This window comes from Castor canadensis, chromosome 16, assembly GCF_047511655.1.
Source record: "Castor canadensis chromosome 16, mCasCan1.hap1v2, whole genome shotgun sequence".
Taxonomy (NCBI): Eukaryota; Metazoa; Chordata; class Mammalia; order Rodentia; family Castoridae; genus Castor; species Castor canadensis.
The window spans coordinates 28047280-28070330 of NC_133401.1; the positions used below are offsets into that span (position 1 = coordinate 28047280).

Sequence of the window (23051 nt, forward strand, 5' to 3'; positions counted from 1 at the left end):
GGTGGTATGCAAAAAGATGTTCCTCAAAGGACTGTTTATAGTTTGGAAAACCCAACATCTGCAGTGGGGACTGGAGGAGAAAATGATGAGGCTTCAATAGAACACAACACTGTGGCCATGGCATATTGTGGCCATAGAAATTATGGTGGATATGCCAGGTGCTGGTGGCTCATGCTTGTAATCCTAGCTATATAAAAATAACTATGAAGTTTGAACTGAAGTTTGGACTCAAGGCCTTGTGCTTGCTACACAAGAACTCTTTCACTTGAGTCACACCCCAGCCTGTGAATTCAAATATAAAGACTGCTATATTCAAACATGATGGTAATAATTGGGTGTATTGGTCAACTCGGGCGGCTTAACAATACCACAGACGGGCTTGAACAGCAGGAATGTATTTTCTCACAGTTCCGGGTCATCCAAGGTCAGGATATGGCAGGTTCAGTTCCTGGTGAGCCTCTTTTCCTGGCTGGCAACAGCCACCTTCTTGCCATGACCTCATATGGAGAGAGAGGCAGCTCTTTGGTGACTCTTCTTTTAAGGACACTAATCCTATCAGATTGTGCCCCATACTCATGATGTCCTGTAATCTTAGTTATCTCCCTACGGGCTCCATCTCCTAGAACAGTTATGTTGGGTGTTGGGGTTTTAACTATGAGTTTTGCAGGGTGTGCTGCAGTCCACAGCTGGAAGTGGAGTATGTGGGACCAGCAGCAGCCCTCAGCAGAGCACAGGCTTCCCAAGGCCATGTGCTGAGATCTCAGCATCACTTCTGTGGTTATCCTGCTCAACCCACGTAGCTGGATGTAATCATGAGGAAACCTCAGGTGGCCTGAACACATGGTCAGTCTACAGAACAGCCTACCTGACCAGGCACCAGTGGTTCACACCTATAATCCTAGCTACTCAGGAGGCAGAGATCAGGAAGATCTCTGTTTGAAGCCAGTCTAGGCAAATAGCACAAGACCCTGTCTCAAAAATACCCAACACAAAAAAGAGCTGGCGGAGTGGCTGAAGTGGGAGAGTAGTAGCAAGTGGGAGGCCCTGAGTTCAAACCCAATACCGCCAAAAAAATCCAAACAACCTGTCTGGCTTCTTCAAAACCTCAGACTCATAGCCAGGTAGCTTGTGCCTGTTATCCTAGCTACTCTGGAGGCAGAGATCAGGAAACTTGTGGTTTGAAGCCAGCCCCAGGCAAATAGTTAAGATCTTATCTCCAAAAAACCCATCACAAAAAAGGGCTGGTGGAGTGGTAACAGCGTCTGTCTAGCAAGCATGATGCCCTGAGTTCAAACTCCAGTACCGCCAAAAAAACCAAAAACAACCCTGAGAGTCATGAAAAACACTAATGGAGGAACTTTAGTTGAAGGTACCTCAAGAGACTCCATTCCCAGAGGCAACACCTAAGCCTGGAGCATCATGACGGACAACCTCAGGTAATTAGGCAACTCAAGAACATGCAACTACTCAGAGGGAAAAGCAGGAGCATTTACACGGGGAAAAAAACCCGGGAAATACTTGTGAACCAGAGGAAGCAACACAGTTCTTTGATGTAGTTTCCTAACTGGTAAGTTTGAGATTGTTTCAAAATAAAGAGCTAAACACAAGTGAAATGAGAAGCATGTGAGCACAACATCTGGCGTGGATTTTAGAAGTTCACAGGTTAAAAATAGCTGCACAGAGGCTGTGTTTACTGACATGGTGAAAATGGAGCCTGTGCTAGGTGTAGTCAGAAATTCGAAGCCATCTGGGTGCTTGTGGCTCACACCTGCAATCCTAGCTACTCAGGAGGCAGAGATCAGGAGAATCAAGTTTGAAGCCAGCCCAGGCAAATAGTTCATGAGACCCTATCTCAGAAATACCTAACACAAAAAGGACTGATAGAGTGACTTAAGTGGTAGAGTGCCTGCCTAGCAGCATGAGGCCCCGAGTTCAAACCCCACTACTGCTGGAAAAAAAAAAAACCAAAAAATCAAAAAAAAAAAACCACAAGGCTGAATGTTACACTTGCCTTTTCCATCCAGAGTAAAATGTCCTTGCTGAACATAATGGAATCTGTGGCTGGCATGTATAGGCCACAGGCAATGAAGATACAGACAGGCCAGGCACTGGTGGCCACACCTATAATCCTAGCTACTCAGGAGGCAGAGATCAGGAGGATCCTGGTTCAAACCCAGCCAGGAGGATCAAGATACCCTATCTTGAGAAAACCCATCACAAAAAGAGCTGGTGGAGTGGCTCAAGAGGTATGCCCCGAGTTCAAACCCCAGTACTGAAAACAAAACAAAACAAAAACAGACAGCTAAGCCCAGGACCTTCCCTGGGAGGGGAATGAGACTCCTGTGTTCCTTCTCACTCTCACTCCTGGGCAAGTGCTGAGTGAGAGGAAGGGCAGGCAGAACCAGCACTGCTTACATTTAAATCTAAACTTCATTTTTTTAGAATAGGGAGTATACTGATTGATATAAAAATTCAGAAGTGCAAAAGTCTATTGAGAAGTGAAAGCCCCCAGCCACCCAGTTCCCCTCGGCAGGAGCAACCCGTCAGCCAGAACAAGCTAGGCGGTGCTGCAGTAACAAGAGGGCCTGCAGCGCCCCCCCACCCCGTTGTGGAGGCTACAAAGATTCATCCATCTCTCACTTGCTCCACGTTGCCATTGGAGGGTTGTTGAAGCTGGTTTGGCATCATCCTGGGACCCAGGTCAACAGAGCAGCCATTACTTGGAATATCATCACAGCAGAGGAACAAGAAAGACCACACAGGGCTCCACTGTGTGATCACTTGCCACTGGCCACGGCAAGTCACATGGACAAGGAAGCAGAAGGGATCCTTCCATGTGTCCTGGAGGAGAATTAGAATTCTATGGTACAGTAAATTTATAAATAGACCCTGCCCTCCCTCCTCGTAGACAAACAATAGCACACACTATTCTCTATCCTGCTTTCTTTACAAGAGATCTTGGATCTTTCCACACCAGGCAAGGAAAAGGCATCTTCATTCTCCTTTATGCAGCTGACTTGCCCTGTTAAATTCTTACTTGTGCATGAAGGGCTTGTAGTTGAGTGCACATAAGTTACACATACGTAAGATGTGACATCCTCCTGTTATTAGATGAGAAAAAGCAGGTTACAGAGCAGCCTGTCTATAGGAAGACTTGTGAACAAAAATTATTTGCATGAGGGAAAATTCTGGAAGAAAGCATAAAAATGCAAATAGCGCTTGATTGAGTAGGAGATATTCATCTAGCCCTCTTCTTGCTTCTCTGGATTGTCTAATTTTTTCCTGTAAAATCACTGTCACTGTCAGGGTGCACTTGACTGCCAGGGACAGGAGACCAATGGAGAAAGGCTTGTGGGAGAATTCAGGGACTTCCGGGGGTCATTTGCTCCTCAAGAACTTGTTTGTGCTGTTTGAATCAATTTTGTAGAATAAATTACTGAGCTAGCATAGCAGAAAATAAACTGCTTGGGGTCTTCACCTAGTGCTAGGCAGTCACTACCTCTGTGCTCCCCAGACCCCTCGCACATCTCATTTCTACCCTCCCCCACCCTTTTGAGACAAGGTCTTTTTTTCTCTCTCTCGGTGGTACTGGGGTTTGAACTCAGAGCCTACACCTTAAGCCACTCCACTAGCCCTTTTTTTGTGGTGGGTTTTTTTTTTTTTTTCAAGATAGGGTCTCAAGAACTATTTGCTTAGGCTGACTTTGAACCAAGATCTTCCTGATCTCTGTCTCTTGAGTAGCTAGAATTACAGGCATGAGTCACTGGCACCTGGCCTTAGGCTGGCTTTGAACTTTTGAGTCTCCTGAGTGCTGGGATTATAGGCGTGTATCACCAAACCAGGCTCCCCCTCTTTCCAATTCTCTTTCCAGAGTGATGTACAAATGAACACTTTGATGCAAGGCAATAGCCTGCAATGCAGAGGTAAACACTTAGTTACCCACAGGAGAGAGCTTTCTTAAAGTTCATAAAACCAACATATGGAGGCACGCCCTCTCCCTGCCATAGTATGCAGCCAACTCTGTCCATCACTCCAAAATATTTTAATACACCGGATAGCAGGTGGTGGTGCAAGTACACAGGGAAAATGCTTCCTAGTTATTATAAAAACTGGCACTTCAAATGGACTGAGCCATGCCACTCCCACTGCTGTGGGTTGAATTGAATTTCTCAAAAAAGATGTTGGAAGCCAAGTGTAGTGTTCATCTATAGGTCCAGCTACTTGGGAGGCTAAGGCATGAGGATGGCAAGTTCAAAGCCACTTTTGAGACCCTGTCTCAAAAATGAAAACATTTTGGGTAGTGGTGCACATTGTAATCCCAGCTACTCAGGAGGGGGAGACAGAAAGATTACAAGTTTGAGACTAGCCTAGGCAAAATTATGGAGACTTTATCTCAAAAACAAAAGGCTTAGGGGTGCGGCTCAAGAGCTAGAGTACATGTTCAAGATTCTGGGTTCAATCTCCAGCCCTGCCAAAAGATATTGGAGTCCTAACCCCTAGTATCTGTGACTGTGACTTTACTTGGAAATAGGATCTGTGAAGATGAGCAAAATGAAGTCATTATGGAGGGCTTTATTCCAACATGACTGGTGAGTGTCTCTCTTAAAAAAGGAGATCAGGGCATTGGTGGCTCACATATGTAATCCTAGCTGATTGGGAGGATCAAGGTTCAAGGCCAGCCCCAGCAAACAGTTCCCAAGATTCCTTCTGTAAAATAACCAAAGTAAAATGGACTGGAGGAGTGGCTCAAGTGGTAGAGCACCTGCTTTGCAAGCATGAAGCTCTGAGTTCAAACCACATTCCCATCAAAAAAATAAAAATAAAAAAGGGAGAAATTTAGACATAGGTACAGAGAAACCATGTATAGACACGGGGAGGGAATAGTGACAGTGGTCTGTGAGCCAGGGACCACCAATGACTCAACCACTGGTTCTGGAAACTAGACCTGGAACAGATTCCCCCCCCTGGTTCCTGGAAGGAACCAGCTTGGCAGATAACTTGATCTCATGCTTCCAGTCTCCAGAACTGTGAGACAACAGAATTTTGTTATTCAAGTCACCCAGTTTGCAGCCCTGGGAAATGAATGCATTCCTCACAGTAACGTGCCCCACCCCCACAGTAATCAGCCAAAGAACTCAGATATAATGAGGTGATTTCTAGAATCTTTAAACCATGCTTACATGCTCAGAGAGAGGAAGGCTTTCGTGAAGAAGAAGCCCTGAACATAAAAGCACTTTACACATATTATGGTTAGGCACAGTGTTGTGCGTCTGTGATCCCAGCACTTGGAAGGTTGAGGCAGGAGGATCAGGAGTTGGAGGACAGCCTGGGCTACACAGCCAACCTCCAGGCCTCGTTCCCAGAACCAGTGGTTGGATCCCTGATGGCCCTTGTCTTAAAAAAACAAAAAATAATCCTAGCTACTTGGGAGGCTGAGATCTGGAGAGGATCATGCTTTAAGGCCAGCTCAGGCAAATAGTTTGAGAGACCCTATCTCCAAAATAACCAGAGCAAAATGGACTGGAGGCGTCATTCAAGCAGAAGAGTGCCTGCATGAAGCCCTGAGAGTCAAATCCCAGTCCCACTAAGGAAAAAAAAAAAAAAAGCACATACAATACTCCTACCCTCTGCAGTTTGGTAGTGGACAAGGCAGGGGTGCCTCTGAGCCATCTGGAAACAGAAGAGATCCCCTGGCAAGTGTGGGGTTGGCTGTACCTACACTCAACTGCACATAGTGGGGGGAGGGGTGTGGAGGGGAGAGGATTCCCAATGAACAAATGAGTGGAGACCCATTCTTTCCTGGCAGGAAACCTTGAAACCATGGATCAGGAAAAATGTGTTTATTCCAAAAAATACCAAGTCAAACCTCCTCTGGCTGTCCTCCCCAGGAAGTTGAGGGTTAGGGGCCAGTGTTGGACTGAGGAGGGGAGGGGTAAGGAGGGGGCAAAGTTGTGGAGGGTCCTCTGGTCTGGTACTGCCACTGTAATCTTCTCCATGTGACACCCCTTCTGTGGCCCCCAGCCAGAAGGGGAGACGCTTGCATCCACAGGTGTGTGTATGTACACACGTTTGTGTGCATTTATTGAGGGATTGGGGAAGACTCAGAAGGCCAGATCCTAGCTCTGGAAGCATAGAGGGGGAACGGGAAGGATGCTGCCTGCTGGCCAATCCTCGAGACCTCTCCCCACTATGGCTTATTCGAGATAAAGAGGTCAAGGCCCCAGGGTCAGGCAGCCTGTGCCAAGTGAATGGAGGGTAGAGGCTTGGGGCCAGATTCCCAAACCCAGGTTGGGAAATAGCAAATTGAGAGAGGCATACAAAAGCTTTGGCCCCAAGCTCCCAAACTCTGGGGGCTGAAGACAGTTGAGTGTTCCATGGGGGTGTTGAGCTAAGGAGGGGGTGGTCCAGGCATGGGCAGTAGCTCCAGTTGGCTGCTCTCTGGGGAGGTCACAGTCTGCCTGAGCACACTGCTGGAAGGCCATAGAAGGGATTGGGGGAGACCATGGAAGTTGGGGCCTGGGTGGATGGGGGATAACCTTGCAGGTTCCTTAGCCATGAGAGAAGTCTAGGGCCATTATCTGCCCCAGGCTCCTGAAAAGAAAGGATGAGAGAGGGGCCAATATTTTGGGGAGACATAAGAGGGAGGAGCGGCCCAGAGGAGGGAGAAGAGGCCCCCCCATACCTTGCCCTGGGGGCTGGGGGGGCTTGTAGCCCTTTAAGAGTGGGGAATGGCCGCCCCTGCAATATGGCTATGTACAAAGAGAACTGGGGGCAGATTGTGCATTAGGTGTTGGGGACTCCCTGGAGCCCCCCCCCCCCGGGGCACTCCCTGGTGTGTGAGGGAGAGGGATAGGAGCACCCTTGGCCCCTGGCTGGCAGGAGCCCTTGCTGTCAGATATGCCTATCCTAGGCTGGGCCAGCAGAGGGCAGTGCTGAGGCCCAGGTGGTTCATCAGCTGTTGGTCCTTCCCACAGGGCCAGGGGTCTCCTCTGAGGAAAGTGTGCCCCACGCCATGGATTTCTGATTCTGATGGGGTCCAGGTTCCAAGGATTGGGCAAGGGGCAGTGATACCATCCAAGGGCTGGCCAGCTCACCTCTGGTGACAAAGAGAGGTCACTGGGTTGACCCTATCACCAAGCAGATGGCTGGGCAAGGGGCAGTGGTGGTCTTGGGAGGAGTCTAGATGTCCTCTGGGTGAGGGGAGGCTGGCCAAGGCCAAGTCTGTGTCGGGCTGATCCAGGGCTCTACCAGCTCAGGAGTGAGGCAGTGACATAATTAAGAAGGGTCAGAGTGATGTTATCAGAGCGGGACAGCTGGCTCCACCCTAGTCCATTCAAGGGAATGAAAAAATGGTGTGTTGTGCTGGTTCCCCTGAAGGGAACAACTATAAGTGCCTGGTGGCCCTGGAGGACAATTGAAATACAGCCTGTCATGGTATTTGGCCTCTAAGATGGTGGATCCTGGCAGGTGATGCCGCATGGTTGCAGTGGATCCTGGAAGATAATGACACATGGGTCCTGGAAGGTGATGACATCATGATGAAGGTGGATCTCAGTAGATGGTGACATCATTGGCTCTCATGGCTTCTGGGAGGTGATGACACCATGGCTCTCATGGATCCTTAGATGATGGTACTATTAGGTGTCATGGATTCTGGGAGGTGATGAAATCACTGGCTGTCATGGATCCTGGGACATGAGGACACCATGGTTGAAGTGAGTCCTAGGAGATGAAGACACCATTTGCTCTTATGCATCTTGGAAGGTAATGACACTATGGTTGCAATGAATCCTGGGAGGTGAGGAGACCATAGCTGTGGTGGATCCTGGGACATGAGGACACCAGGTCTGAAGTGGATCTCCAAAGCATGAAGATATGAGTAACATGGGTCCTGAGGTAATGAAACACAATTATGGGGAATTATGAGAACACGGGCATCATCAGTCCTGGTGAGTCCTGGAGGAGGATGTCACCATTAGGCATAATGGATTCTGGATGGTAAGGACATCATTGGTCATGGTGAATCCTGGGAGATGACACCATGGTTGTGGTGGACCCTGGAAGATGGTGATGACACTATGGTTGTGGAAGACACTGGGAGATGATGATACCATGGTTGTGGAGGACATTGGGAGATGGTGATGACACCATGGTTGTGGTGGACCCTGGGAGATGGTGATGACACTATGGTTGTGGTGGACACTGGGAGGTGATGACACCATGGCTGTGGAGGACATTGGGAGATGGTGATGACACCATGGTTGTGGTGGACACTGGGAGGTGATGATGACACCATGGCTGTGGAAGACACTGGGAGATGGTGATGACACCATGGTTGTGGTGGACACTGGGAGGTGATGACACCATGGCTGTGGAAGACACTGGGAGATGGTGATGACACCATGGTTGTGGTGGACACTGGGAGGTGATGATGACACCATGATTGTGGAGGACACTGGGAGATGGTGATGACACCATGGCTGTGGAAGACACTAGGAGGTGATGACATTAGTCATGGTAAATACTGGAAGAGAATTTGCTAGTTGAGGTGGGTCTTAGGAAATTCAAGGAAATGACACAGTTAACATTTGACACCAAGTGCTGTGCCATCCTGAGTGGTGGACATTGAGTGACGCTGATGATGATTGGCAACGCCAATAGCACTCACTCCCCAAACTTCTCCCTCCAATAGGAGGCTAAGATTTTGTTGACAGAGCTGATAATGATGTCTCTAGATATGGCAGAAAGAAGTGACACCAGCCTTTGGGCCAACAAATTCCAGGACTCTAGAGCCTGGTGGGCCTCAAGAGGCCTCCTTGGAGCAGAAGCCCACCCACAGATACAGTCCCCAAGGAGTCACTGCATAGAGGCAGGACCTGAGACCCAACCTCCCTTTAGAGGGTCTGGCAGACAACCTGTCATTTACGTCCCTATGGTCAGAGGAAGAAGCCCCCAAGAAAAGTCATGGTGCGACAAGGCAGGAACTCTGGTGACACTGTCCAGAGTGGGCACTGCCTCTGAGGAGGAAGTGCTTGGTGATGACATCAGCATGGGTGGGTGTCACCACCATCAACCTACAAACAGACCATTGTCTCGGCTTCTCAGGTCTTATACCCCTCAGACAACAACTCAGGATAGGACATTTTCTCTGGTATCTTCCCAGGTTGGCCATGGACTTGGCAGGTCCTGCCTTCTCACAACATGGCACAGCAGTGGAGGTATCATCCTGGAGGTGTCATCCCCAAGTGGGTAGCATCTAGTGGTGACATCTCAGGAAGGCCTCATCCTGGAGACATCTCACGAGTGGGTTGTCATCTCTGGTGATGACATCACAGGAAGAGGCACGGTCCCTCTGATGGTGTCATAGGGCAAGGCACCTTCTCTGGTGATGGCATCACATGAAGGAGGCAGAGTCCTGTGACAGTGTTGTAGAAAGGTGGCCTTATCTTTAGGGAGGACACAGTTGGCAGGGCATTTGTCCCCTTAGGTTTGTCCTAGGGAGATGGCTTTGTCTGTAGTGATGGCATCAGGCATCAATAGGGCAGAGGCATCTTCTCCAGAGTGAACACGTGGAGGAAAATATTTCCCTGTGATGATAATGTCAAGAGAGGCTAACATTGACATCAGGAGGGTGAGGCTTGTCTGTGCAGTAACATCACGGGAGGGAAGCTTTGTCTTTAGGGATGATGGACCAGGACAAGGCATTGTCTGCAATGACACCACACGAAGGAAGTCTTTGTGGTGATGTCACAGAAATCACCTCTAGTACACAGCTTCTAGTAATGACCTCACAGGCAGGCGTCTTCCTCTGTGATGACCTCATGGGTCCTCATGGGACCTCATGACATCACAGAACACAGACATTTTCACTAGCGATGACCTCATGTGTGGGCCTCTTCCTCTGTGATGACCTCATGGGAAGGAGGCATGGCTCAAACAGTAAGTAATAGAAGGAGGGATCTTGTCTGCAGTGACACCCCCAAGGAGGCCTTGTCTCCCGTCCCAGGGCCCATCTGGGTCTCAGGCCCCTGGGGCGTGTGAGCCTGTGTCTGGGATCCCAGCTGGGATAAGGGGGCCAGGGAGGCCACAGCCCCCAGCCCCCTGCCCTGGCCTCAGACAGTCACCTCATTCTTGCTGGCAGTGCGCAAGTGCTGGGGCAGGTGGTGGCCAGGGATGAACTGCAGCTGCTCCAGGGTGCCCTGGCGCTGAAAGGGCGGCCTGCGGGCCAGCGTGCCTCCACCCCCGCCCGCATCAGACATCCAGGCGGGCTGAGGCGAGCCATGCAGGGCGTGGTGGTGGTGGGCGTGCAGGCCCGATGGTGGCATCCCATGCAGCGGCGTGGGGGGCCCCCCAGGCCCCAGCAGCAGGTTGGAGTGCGAGGCGGCCAGGCCTGCCCGGGTGGTGGGCTCAGGGGGCAGCGCGGGGCTGCGCGGAGGCGACAGCAGGTGCTCTCGGCTCTGGCGCAGGACCTCGGGTGAGGACAGGAGCAGGTGTTCCTGCGACACCAGGCGAGCACGAGGCAGCGTAAACTCATAGCGCGAGGCCCGGCCATCGCCCAGCAGGTGCTCCTGGGACATGACCCGCCGCGGGTTGGGCGCAGGTGCCAGGCCCAGCTCCTCTGGGCCACCCCAGCCATCCATGCGGTAGCCGCCCCCGGTGCCAGGTCGCCGCAGTGCGTGCAGGGGCAGCGTCCCGCGGGGCATCTCCAGGTGCCGGCGCTTCAGGTAGGCCTCGTCCAGATCTTTCTCGGCTGGGGGAGGAGAAAGGCCACAGAGGGGGTCTCTTGCCAGTCTAGAGCCTTCCTCCTTCCAGACTCCTTATCTGTTTCATCTGACCGCCTTTTTCCTTCCCCTACTATACCCAGAAGGACTGGAAATTTGATCAGGACCACCAGAGTAGCTATGTGGCCAACTCCAGGTTTCCAGATCCACCCCTAGTGTGGGGACAGTAGATATGGGGACACTCATTTTATTCTGCCTCTGGGTATTCCTTCTTTCCAGATCTGAACCCAATACTGGCTTTTTGGGAACCCAAAACCTTCCCCTGTCATACTGTAGCAGTGTTTGTCACACTTGGATTTGCAACTCTTTGGTGGGTGATGAAGTTAGTTTTGTGGGTAGTGACCTGTAGTTTGCAAAATGAAATAGATCTGGGGCCCTGTAATCTACGCTGCTCAGGAGGCAGAGATTGGGAGGATTGTTGAACGAGTCCAGCTTGGACAAACAGTGACACCCCATGTCAACCAATAAAAAGCTGGGCCTGGTGGTGCCCACCTGTCACACCAGCTAGGTGGAGGACTGTAAATAAGTCCAGGCCAGGCCCAACATAGAGAGGTGACTCTATCCAAATAAATAAATAAAACAAATAAGGAAAGTAGGGCAGGTGAGTGATTAAAGTGGGAGAGTGCCTGCCCAGCAAGCATGAGGCCCTGAGTTTAAACACAAATACCAAAAAGAAAAAAAAAATTCTTGAGCAGAATTTCTTTGGGAGGATTCTTGGGGGAAACTCTGTCTGAATATGAGGCCAGTTCATTGTTTAGAGAAGCTGAGAGATGTAGAATCCTGAAGGCAGCTTTTGAGCACCTAGAGCCAGCCAGCCACACCTGAAGCTTGTAACTTGGAGACTACTGGTTTTCAATCAAGAGTCAACAAAATGCTTTTCTTTGTTTCAGTTGTACTTCTATTAATGGTAAGTATAAGTCCTAAAAAATGCAATAGGTCTTGGGAATGGGCACTATGTACTTGCATTAAACAAACAAACAAGTAAGCAGACAATTCTGATACAAATTACCTCAGGTGATTCTAAAATAAACCTGGAGAAAAGCTCCAGAAAGGATCTAAACCTCCAGTGGACTAGTGGGCTGCTGTCCGTGGTCCTGAACTCAGCTCCCATCCTGCCCTGGCGTCCCTGCCCTGCCATACATGCTCCCCACCCGAGACTCACCCAGCCTCTTGAGGGAGGAGTAGCGGTTCAGTTCAGATTTCACGGCAGCCTCATAGGATGGGGGCAGATGCGAAAGGTTGTGGAAGGACCGAGAGCAGGACAGCGTGGAGTAGTGCAAGGAGGGGCTGGGTGGTGGCATGGCCCGCCAGTCTAGGCAGAGGGGGCAGCCAGTCAGTCCTGCCTTTCCACCAATGGCCCATGGGTCCAGACCCCAGATTTCCTCCCTCAGACCCAGGGGTCCAGGTCTCAACCCTCCTCCCTCAGACCCAGGGGTCCAGGCCCCAGCCCTCCTCCCTCAGACTCAGGGGTCCAGATAGAGCTCTTCTCCTACAACCCTAGGAATCCAGCCCCTGGCCCTGCTTCCTCAGACTCAGAGATCCAGGCCCCAGTCCTCCTCCCTCAGACCTAGGAGTTCAGGTCCTAGCCGTTTTCTTTCATCTGAGAAGTTCAAATGCCCACCAAAAAGAAGCAAAAGTGAAATAAAAAATAGAAACAATAACAAAACAAAACAAAACATAAAGAAGTCCACGCCCAGCCCTCCTCCCTCAGACCCAGGGGTCCAGACTCCAGCCCTCCTCCCTCAGACCCACAGATCCAGGCCCACCCAGCTTCCAGGGAGTTAAAAAATCTGGACTCCAGCTGTCAAAGCCCCAGAACTTCAGAATCTCTTTACACCTCCCACTCCATAGTAGGTTTGTTGCTGGGGAGGAGGGTGTGTCCCAGCATGGGAACAACGGGCATTTGTCTGTGCCCCCTGAGTGCTGGCTCCAGGCTGGGGGTGCACTCCATGTAACTTCCCCCACCCTGGGTCGGGGAAGATGACTTCTGGTGTCCTCCAGGGACCCTAGGTCGGCCAGACATGCACACTGTGAGCACAGCTCACAGGGCTTGACTTGGGCTCCACCCGCCATCTGGCTGGGACCTCCCACTGCAGGGCAGGAAGGACCTGCTCCCCTGGCTGCTGCTGGCCTCTGCATACCCAGTGTGGCTGCGTGGTGCTTGGGACTGTTGACGTTGAGGTGCAGGTAGTTGTGGTGCAGGTTATCTGAGGGACCGAGAAGGGAGGTGATGGAGGAGCTGGCACTGCTGCCTTGGTCTCTAGGAATAATCCTGGCCCCAGGCTTAGCCCCCTCCCCACCCAACCCCCAACCTCATTTCAACCCCTGCCATTAGCCACATTTGGGAATCTAAGGCTGGGGACTTGCAGGGTATGTGGGCACAGGAGAGTGGGCTGTCCCTGGCTTCTACACCCACCCCAACAACCAGACATTGGGGTCTCCTTGACGGCTTCTTCCCCCTCGCCATTCACACCCAGCTGGTCCCTTCTGTCAGCTGCTTTTACATCCCCATCCCCACTCTCTCACTAAATCCTCAGACCTGCCTCTACCATTCTGCCAGCTCACTGCCAAGGTCAGACTCATGACAGAGTTTGTCCTTCTATGGTTGTGACCCTTCCCATGGCTCACCATCACCATGGGTCCAAGGGACCTGTGAATGATGCCTGATGCCCTTGTAACTTGGCCCCAGCTATCATATGAAGCCTCATATCCTACCTTCCTCTCCAGCCACTCTTCTCTTTGAGCCTGTATGAGCCTGGCTCCATCTTGCCGCAGGACCTTTGCACATGCTATTATGCTCTTCTGGCTGCCTTTGAGTTCCTTTCTCCCCTCATCGCTGGAAGAACTATTGGTGCCTTAAGATGCACCTCGAATGCCTCCTCCTTACTACTATTCAATCTCTTTTCCCCTTCTGACTCCAGCTCAGTTCCCTCCTCTTATCATCTAAATCACCCTCACTTCCTCCTTAGCCTCTTTCCCGTCTTCTTTCCCTTTCAGAATGGTTCCAGAGACATGCACTTCTGACTGTGTTGGTGCCCTGCTCTAAACATTTCTGTGGCTTCCCAATGCCTTCAGGACCAAGGCAGAACTCCTTAGCTCAGCCTGGCACTTGAGGCCCTATGAGTCCACCTTCTCCCTGGCCGTAGATCTGGCTGCCTGAAAGCTCTGTCCCAGCCACCAAGAGCTCCCACAGCAGCTGTAGCTCCCCTCAAACATCACTCCCTGGGGGAAGCCCTCCTCGCACCCCCCCAAAAGCAGAGGGGGTGCACTCCATGTAACTTCCCATCTCCTGAAGCCCCCTGTCCTCGATTTTTCCATTGACGAGCAGGACAAGCATTAAATAGCGAAAATAAACGTTCAGGAAATGCCCACAGAGGCTAGGGCGGGGCCTGGGCAACGAAGGCGGGGCCACTGGGGAGGGCGGAGCCACAGAAATAAGGGGCGTGACCAGAGACCAGGCTTCAGCCACGCCTCCCACTCACCTAGATTGGAGGGCTTCACGGGATTGTAGAGGTTCTTGGGCGTCCTAGGGGGCATGCTGTCAGAACCCCCTAACCCAGGCGTCAGGGAGCTGCTTCGGGCCCGGTCCGGGCGGGTCCCAGGCCCTGCCTGATGCCTCAGAATGTCCACCAGAGCCCTAAAGATGGTAGAGGGATGGTCAGAGGCCTGGGACTGAGAGGGTGGGAATGAGGAGGGAGGGCCCAGGCCTCATTCCCTCCCCTGTTCTTTCCTTTAGTAGAATTTGTCACTCAGCTCCGCTGCCCGCCTTTGGCCACGTCTACTCTGGTGCCACCCTTCCAGGACAGCTTCAGTTCATTTGGATCCCACCCCTCCCATGGGGTTTGCATCTCCTCATCTGTGGACCCGCCCCACCCCGAACCTGGGACCCCATTCCTGTTCCTTTTGCAGACTTCCTCATGGCCATAAGGTGCCCTCCTTCATCCACCTCAAACCTCAGGATCACCTGACTCCTTCTTCTATGCATCCTGCAGGTTCAACCTCAAAACTATATCCCACATCAGACCACCGCCCTCATCTCCAATGCCAGCAGCTCCCTCTCCCACCTGGAAATTACACAGCCTCTTCCCAGGTCTCCTGCTGCTGCTCCTGCTTCAGTCTAGTCTTATGCACAACCCCAGTGCATTGCTCCCAAACTATAAGCTTCCCATGGCTTCCCACCACATTGAGAAGAAATTCAGCCTCTGCCCACTCCTCTTCGTCCACCGTGCTGCAGCTGCACCCATCCTGCAAGCAGGCCACATCAGGGCCTTTGCACATGCTATTCCCACTGCCTCACAGATCTCTGCTTGGCTCCTCCCTCAGTTCCTTCAAGGTCTCTGCTCAGACAAGCCTTTTCTGACCATTTAGACTAAACCTGCACTCCCTGAAATTTCTCAAACCTTTACCCTGCTTTATTTTCTTTACAGCAGTTACTAATGTCTAAAACATATATATATATTCTTGCTAACTCCACCACAAATATTTAATAAGCACTTAACTAAGTGCCAGGATTCTACATGAATCAACTCAGTTAATCTTCATTATAATTTGAATAGATGGGGACTATTATTAATCCTGTTGTACAGGTGAGGAAACTGAGGCACAGAGCAGTTAAGTAAGTTGCCCAATGGCACATAGCTGTCAGGCAGCACACTGGGCCAGGTTAATCCTGACTTCGTTTTGTTCAATCCTGTCTGTATTCCCAGCTCCAGAAAGATTTTTTTTTTATGGGACTGGCGTTTGAACTCAGGGCTTCACGCTTGGAAAATAGATGCTGTAATGCTTGAGCCACACTCCAGTCCACTTTGTTCTGGTTATTTTTGGAAATGGAGTCGCACGAACTATTTGTCCAGGCTGGCCTCAAACCGTAATCCTCCCGATCTCAGCCTCCCAGGTAGCTAGGATTACAGCCGACTAGGAAATAAATTTCCTATTCAAATTCAATAAACATTTGTTGAATGTTGAATAGATGAGGGCTGATCTCCCCTTCCCTCATCTCTCAACAGCCACGTAGCTTATGTCGCATCTGGTCTCAAGCCCGGTCCAACCTCCCTGAGTATTCAGTCAGCTTTGGGTCTCTCTAGCCCCGCCCTCCCTTGTGGCTCCACCCCCACAAATGGCTCCGCCCACCACCCGGACCACGCCCCCAGCTCACACTCACCTGGGCACGTTGATTTCCCGGTGCGCCCTGGGCGCGCGCGACGCCTTGCTGAAGGCCACTTTGGCACCGACGCCCACGGCCAGGGCAAAGCTGATGACCCCGCACACCACGTAGGCCGTGCTGCCCCCGGGACCCTCGCCCCCGCGCCCTCCGGCACCCCCTGTCCGGCCCCCTTCCAGCCACCCGGCCTGGCCAGGCCCTGGCCCTCCGCCCGCACCCCCGGCGCCCCCAGCGCCCCCAGCTAGCGGCGGCGGCGTGGTGGCCCATCGTGGCGTGTCGTAGTTGGAGCAGGAGGCCTGCGCCAGGCGCATGTGGCGGTGCTCGCAGCAGAAGCGGTAGTGGCAGGTGCCGCAGCAGAAGCGGTAGGAGCCGGTGCTACAGTTGAAGGTGGCGTCGTACTGGCCCATGACGTCGTAGTAGCCGTGGCAGAGCTCGGCCGGAGGGGGCGCTCGTGCCGCTGCGCCCGCGCCGCCCGCGGGTCCCGACCTGGTGGTGTTGGCTCCGGGGCCCGCCGTGCCCCCGCCGCCCGCCAGCGCCCCCGTCAGGCGCCGCAGGTGCGCCAGCAGCGCGGGTAGCGGGCCCGGGGGCGCGGCGCTCGAGGCGTTGGACGGGCGCGCCCCGGCCTGACCGGCGGCCGAGGCCAGCAACACGACGGTCCCGAGCAGCAGGAGGGCCGGCATGGTGCGGGCGTAGCTGCCAGGCTGCGCGGGGTCCGAGAGCCGAGGCTGGAGTGCGCGGGGGAGAAGGAGTGGGAGCGTCGGCGGGGACATCAACGGGACCGACAGCGAGAAGAAAGGGGTGAAGGAGGAAGAGGGCAGAGAAGCAGGAGGATGTGGGGGACCAGGGAAGGCAGGCAAGCAGAGGCGGGCGTGGGTGGGGCCGGCAGAGTAGTGGAGGTGGAGAAGGGGGAGGGGAGAGAGAGAGACAGAGAAGGGGAGAAGGGGAGAGGGGAGAATGAGAGAATGATTATGAATTGGAGGAGGTGGAGGTGAGAGCCTGTCAGGCAGCCTAGAACGTAGCCCGGGTTCTCAACCTGGGCCTGTTTAGCAGCCATTGGAAGATGCCAGGAACAACCAACATGTGTGAAGGTCTCACCAAATGTCCCCCTGGGAGGGGTAAAGTGCTTCTGGTTGAGACCCCCCTCTCTCATACACACACTCCACACTTTCAGTGTCACATTGAATTATCTGTCACAGTTGGAGAGGCAGAGACACACCACACACCACTGCACTGCAGTGTCACATCTGAAGTGTCTGTCACAGATGGGGTGGCAGGGTGGATCATCTTGCATTTCAGTCACTTCCCAGCTGCCTGACACCTGACTGGCTCTTTCCTAAGCCCAGCCCTGAGCCTTACCCCCACCCCCATAAAGTGGGAGAAGGATGGTGGCCACTGGGTGAGGATGAACAGAGTGGTGCATGTGAGCTTGGAGCCTGGCACACCGTGATTTCACATGTATCCGATGTTCATACATATTCATATATATGATTTCATGTGGGAAAGTGTTGGAGGCTGCTGTTTACAATTGCAGAAGAACATAAACAATGAGGGGGTGATGAGAAGAGAGACTTGGACTCAGGAGTCAGAGGGGTAGGGTTTCTATCTGTCTCTATAGCAACAGTCCATGCAGGTCCTGGTCCAGCCCACCTGAGTGGGTAGGAAAGGTTATGGAGGTGGGGAGGATTCCTGGCCTCCTGCAGGGAGCAGGGAGGACAAGTGGGTGGTTTAGAGTAGGTCTGTAGACAGAGGTGGCTTCCCTCTGAGTCTCCCCCTTCCTGTCTGCAAGATAACAACCTTGAATGCCCTAGCAGGGGCAGCTGCCCCAAGGCCTTGGATCAGTTCTGAAAGTGGCCATCTGAACTATTCTACAGAACACCCTCCCCAGGCTGTAGGCTGTTGTGAGCCCCTAGCATGCAGCCCTGAAGAAACCTACAGGTTCATGTCTGTCTGGGGTTGACCTTCCAGGAAGGGAAGAGACTTATGGGCACAAATAAATTCGATGCATGTTGCATACTCATTGAGAAGAAATTCTTAATCATGAAAGGGCCAAGCATGGTAGTACACCCCTGTAATCCCAGCTCTTGGGAGGTTGAGGCAGGAGGATTTTGAGTTCAAGAACAGCCTGGGCTATATAGCGAGACACTGTCTCAAAAGAAAAAAAAAAAAGAGTTGGGCTCCAGTGGCTCACACCCATAATCCCAGCTACTTGGGAAGCTGAAATCAGAAGGATTGAGTTTCCAGCCCAGGAACTAGTTCTCAAGACTCCATCTCCAAAATAACCAGAGCAGAATTATCACAGGACCCAGCAATTTCACTCCTAAGTACTGACCCCAAAGAATCGAAAACATATGTCCACACAAACACATGTGCATGAATGTTCAGAACAGCAGATTCGTAACAGCCCCACAGTGGAAAACACTCAAGTGTCCATTAAGGGATGAATGGATCAAGAAAATGTGCAATGGCCACAGACTGGATCATATTCAGCCTTGAAAAGGAACAGCACTGCATACTTCAACATCGATGACACTTGATGTTGTGCTAAATGAGAGAGACTTTCTCTTTTTGAAGTCCTGGGGTTTGAACGCGGGGCCTCCTGCTTGTTAGACAAGTGCTTTGCCACTTGAGCCATGGCCCCAGCCCTAACATTATGCTAAGTGAAAGAAGCCAGTCATAAAAGGAGACAGTGAGCAGGGCGCCGGTGACTCATGCCTGTAATGTTAGCTACTTGGGAGGAAGAGATTTGGAGGGTTGAAGTTTGAGGCCAGCCTGAGAAAATAGTTCTTGCAACCCAATCCCCAAAATAACCAGAGCAAAATGGACTGGAGGTGAGGCAGTAGAGTGCCTGCTTTGAAAGTGCAAAGTTCTAAGTTCAAACCCTGGTCCCACCAAAGAAAATTCTGGAACTAGATAGCCAGGATGGTTACACAATATCACGAATATACTAGATACCAATGAGTTGTTCATAAAATGGTAAAATGTAAATTTTATGTGTTTTGCCACAATTTAAAAAAACAAAACAAAACAGGATTGGAGGTGTCACTCAAGTGGTAGAGCACCTGCTTTGCAAGTGCAAAGTCTTGAGTTCAAACCCCAGTCCCACCCAAAAACAAACACACAAGCAAACAACAACAACAACAACAAAACACAGACCAGGTTACATCAAAAGCTGCTTCATTCTAAAGAGGTCCACCTTTCCTGCCCTTACACTTGTTGTTTTTTGTTTTGTCAGTACTGGGATTGAATTTGGGGCCTCACTTCACTCACTTCAAATTCAATCCACTAAATTCAATCCTCACCCCAAGTTCAAGAGGTAGATCACTTGAGCCACACACTCCCAGCCATTTTGCTTTTAGTTTTTTGCTTTTGCCCAGGCTGGCATCAGACCAAGATCTTCCTGCCTCTGCCTCCAGAGTTGGATTACAGGCATGAGCCACCAGTCCCACTTCCTCTGTCTTTATTGTCCCTCACCTGTCATTTCAGTGAGCCTGGAAGAGCAGCCCCAGACCCACTCTGGTTTCCTCCCCTGCTTGATGTCTTTGCATAGCTGCCATCTACACTTGCCATGTGGTATGAGAATTCTCTTATTGTTGTCTTCCCCACTAGACTAGAAATCCTGTGAAGGTTTGTCTACATCTTCTCTGCAAAGCTACAACCCCAGTACCACTGCCTGATACAGAGTAAATGCTCAGTAAATATTTATTGCTTGGGAAATGTTGAGACAAGTATCAGAGGTGGGCTGTCTCTCTTGTGCGTGTGCACCACTTCAGATGAGGACATTGAGATTCAAAAGGGTCTGAACCTCACAGTGCCCAAGCCATGGGGCTAGGTTTTGAACCCGGGTCTCTAGGCACTGAGACCTGTAGAACACAGAAGGCTTTATTCCCCCCGACCAAGAAATACGAGTTGACGAACACCCCTTCTGGGATTGGCCTGGGCACACAGCCATGTGGATTCTTTTATTCATTGAGGGCTGCCATGTATAATTGGGCAGGTTGTGCACTGCACTAAAGGGTCTGGCTTAGAGGCTGAAATCCCACTGGGCTCTGCTTCCAAAGGCATGTCCCAGCAGGGTTGCAGCACCTGGGGGAAGGGTGCCCTTTTCAGATTCACACTGGGTGCCATCTGCCTGGGAAGAACTGCTGGGGTAAAGAGAGCATTTGCCTCGCCTGCTCAAAGGCTGCATGTGGACTAGTGGTTCTGTGTGGACACACGTTCTCTCTGTTGTAACAGAATCCTCTTGTCCCTGTGCACATGCAGTGGCACAGTCATGGCCTCTCTACACTTCCTGGTGCTAGACAGCATCTCCAGGAGGGTGGGCAGAGGATACATTCCTGCAGACACAGCAGCCTGTCCACAGTGGCGACTATGCTCATTCCTGCAATAGAACTTATGTATGCATGACACAGAGCACAGGATGCCCAGACACAACACACACACAGGGACACCCAGTGTCCGCCTAGTGGCACACCTGTAGCACCCTCCCAGCACAGACATGCATGCAGAGCTCCACACAGGCACACAGCTATGCATTGCCACAGTCAGCGCACAAGACTGGGGCACACTGGGGCAACATGCAGCTTAAGGACACAAGGGCTGGGGGCGTGGCTCAGTGGTGGAGCACTTGCCTGGCATGCACAAGGCCCTGGGTTCCATCCCTAGTACCATTAAATAATAATAAATTGATCTGAGCTCAATTCACAGAGGCACACTCCCCACCCATCACAGATTGCACACACACACACACACCACCTGTGCACAGCAGGGGAACATCTGGAAGGAGGCATGCGACACCCCGCCCCCACCCCCCACCACACTCCACCCCCAACTCTCTCACTCTCACACACATAGAGGCACTGTCTTCTACCACCGGGGACCCAGAACCAGTCCTCCTTCCCTGTACCTTGTCCACCCCCCTGTGACCCAGCTCAGGACCTGAGAGATGCAGAGGACATAGGTTAGGGGAGCCAAGCTAGGGAGGGGGCCTGTTTTGAGTTCAGGACTCCACTCTCTTGCTGTCCCTGTCCTAGCCCGGCCAGCTGTGGGTAGGGGACTGTGGCCGGAATGCAGGAGTACACCATGCTGGGTGGGTCAGGGCAAGTTGCTCCTGAGTGCCCCATCAAGAACAGCAGGAAGGAGTCTAGGAGGTGCCCAGGCCCAAAGAAGCAACAGAGAAACTGAAGAGGGAAAGAGTACAGGGAGAGGGGAACCTGGAACCAGATGAGAGAGAGAGAACTAGGAGGGACAAGGAACCGGAGGGTGACCGAGAACCAGGGGGACAGAGAAGGGGGGCACAGAGAGCTGGGGGGAGACAGAGTGGGGCAGAGAACCAAGAGGGGGCAGAGAACAAAGGAGACTGAGAAACAGACACCAGGGAGGATATAGAAACCACAGAAAGTAGTATAGGAGGGGTGGGTGTTGGTGGGAGGAGGACAGACACAGAGAGAGGGAAACAGAGGCCCAGAGGGGAACAGTGAGGGGGTGGGAGAGGTGTTCAGGGAAGGGGCAGAGACATAAAGTTTGGGGAGAAGGAGTGCAGAGAGGAGAAAGGGTCAGAGCCTCTGAAGTGGCCGGGAGCTGGGTCTGCAGGTGTGGTGGTGGGGCTGGAGGGTGAGCAGTGGGGAGAGCAGAGCCAGACTCCTAGGAACCTCTGGGGTTGGCAGGACTGTTAGGGATGAGGATGCAGGATGCAGGAGGAAATGCGGAGGGAGAGGAAGAGTTTCAGGGGATATTCCTGAGGGGCGAGAGGGTGCTGCGGAACCCTGCGGGGGACCCTCCTAGCACCACACGCAGCCAGACCAGAGGGCTCTCGGGTCTGTGCGTCTCCGGCCTGGTGACCTGGTCCATGCTGAGGCCCGGACCCCCGCCTGCGGGTCCCTGTCTAACGGAATCTGCTCTTGCTTTCCCCATCTCTGCTGCGCCTGGGTCTCTGTCCCGGCATCTCTGTCTCTCGCCGCCGCTCTCCGACACCCCCACCCCCGACCCCCGCAATCTCCTGTCTCCCCCTCCCGGCTCTGCGTCCTCCCTGTCGCCTCCACACACGGTCCCTCTGCCCCTGCCTCCCTGACTCTGCGTGTCTGTCCCGGGGCTGTCTCTCTTGAGTGTCTGTGTCCCCCTCACTCTGCAGGGCCCCCGCCCCTCCAGTCCCCCACTCTCAGGAGGGGTGGGTGGGGGGCGCTGCGGCGGGAGCTGTGTGTTCCCAGCGCAAAATAGATTCCCGTTGCCATGGCGACGCGAGCGCGGCTTCGAGACGCAGGCTTCGGGCTGGGGGTGTGGAGGGGACACCTGGATCCGGAAGGCGGGGGCCGGGGCGTCGACGCCCCTCCGGGGCCTTCAAGGATGGCGACTGGGACTCCTAGGTTCCTGAGGAAGGGGTGCTGGGCTCGGTGACGCCGGGCCGGGCCCGGCCCTTCTGGGAGGGGTCTGGGCTGCAAGGATCGGCATTGGGGGCAGAATGGTTGAGGGCTCTGGCCCCTGCAAACCTGGGGGACTCAGGGGATGCCTTCTTAGGTCCCCAAAGCTGGGAAGGGGGCAAGGACTGCAAACCTTGCGGGGGGCTCAATAGCGGGGGCTCTGTAGAGTTTCAACTCTCAGATCTGCAAGGGGCTGCAGAATTCTGGGACCTCCCATGTGGGTCCCCCAACTCCTGCGTTTGGGGAGAGCAGGAGCCATTCAACTGTAGCTGTCTGTTCTTCCATCCACCATCCATCCGTCCACCCATCCATCCATCCTTGCATCCATCCACCCATTCATCCATTCACATACCTGTCCCTTCTTCCCCGTCCCCCAGGCCCCGTGCCTCAGTTTCCCTCTCCGCACCAGGTGCGGTTGCGCTCACCTCGCTTTCCGGATGCGGGACCCTCGGGGAGTCGGGGGTGGCGGCGTGGGGGCCGGCGGGGGTAGGCAGAGCAAGCGTATCTGCGGTGCTGGGCGTGCGCGCGCTGGTAGGGGGGCGGCCGGCAGCGTGGCTGCGATTCCCCGCGGCAGTTCTTTCCCGTGCAGATAAGCGCCGGCTCCCGTGCAGATGTGGCAGCCGCCAGCCCTCGCCGGCGCCTTGGGCCAGCTTGGAGCTGAGGAGTCACCTCCCCCTTCCCACCTGCTGGAGACCC

At 52.9% G+C, this 23051-nt stretch overlaps 1 protein-coding gene across 2 annotated transcripts; it reads right to left on the minus strand.

Annotated features, from left to right (window-relative positions):
- Positions 1-5823: 5823 nt before the first annotated feature.
- Positions 5824-23032, minus strand: Shisa7 (shisa family member 7). 2 transcript variants are annotated; one of them, XM_020179735.2, is made up of 6 exons: positions 22781-23032; positions 15943-16667; positions 14264-14418; positions 12923-12988; positions 11944-12093; positions 5824-10750 (listed from the first exon to the last, which is right to left on the minus strand). In XM_020179735.2, the coding sequence occupies exons 2-6, from the start codon at positions 16620-16622 to the stop codon at positions 10113-10115; spliced, it is 1689 nt and encodes a 562-aa protein (XP_020035324.1). In that variant the 5' UTR covers positions 16623-16667; positions 22781-23032; the 3' UTR covers positions 5824-10112. The 2 variants fall into 2 exon arrangements, with proteins under 2 accessions (XP_020035324.1, XP_020035325.1); XM_020179736.2 differs by lacking the exon at positions 12923-12988.
- Between the last annotated feature and the right edge of the window lie 19 nt (positions 23033-23051).

Bases quoted from the DNA above. Each gene is read 5' to 3' on its own strand.
- Shisa7 (XM_020179735.2), bottom strand. From the start codon at position 16,622: ATGCCGGCCCTCCTGCTGCTCGGGACCGTCGTGTTGCTGGCCTCGGCC. The intron at 12,989-14,263 runs GTGAGTGGGAGG...TCGGTCCCTCAG, and splicing joins CGTGAAGCCCTCCAATCTAG to ATAACCTGCACCACAACTAC. The intron at 10,751-11,943 runs GTGAGTCTCGGG...CTCCTCCCCCAG, and splicing joins CTCCTCCCTCAAGAGGCTGG to CCGAGAAAGATCTGGACGAG.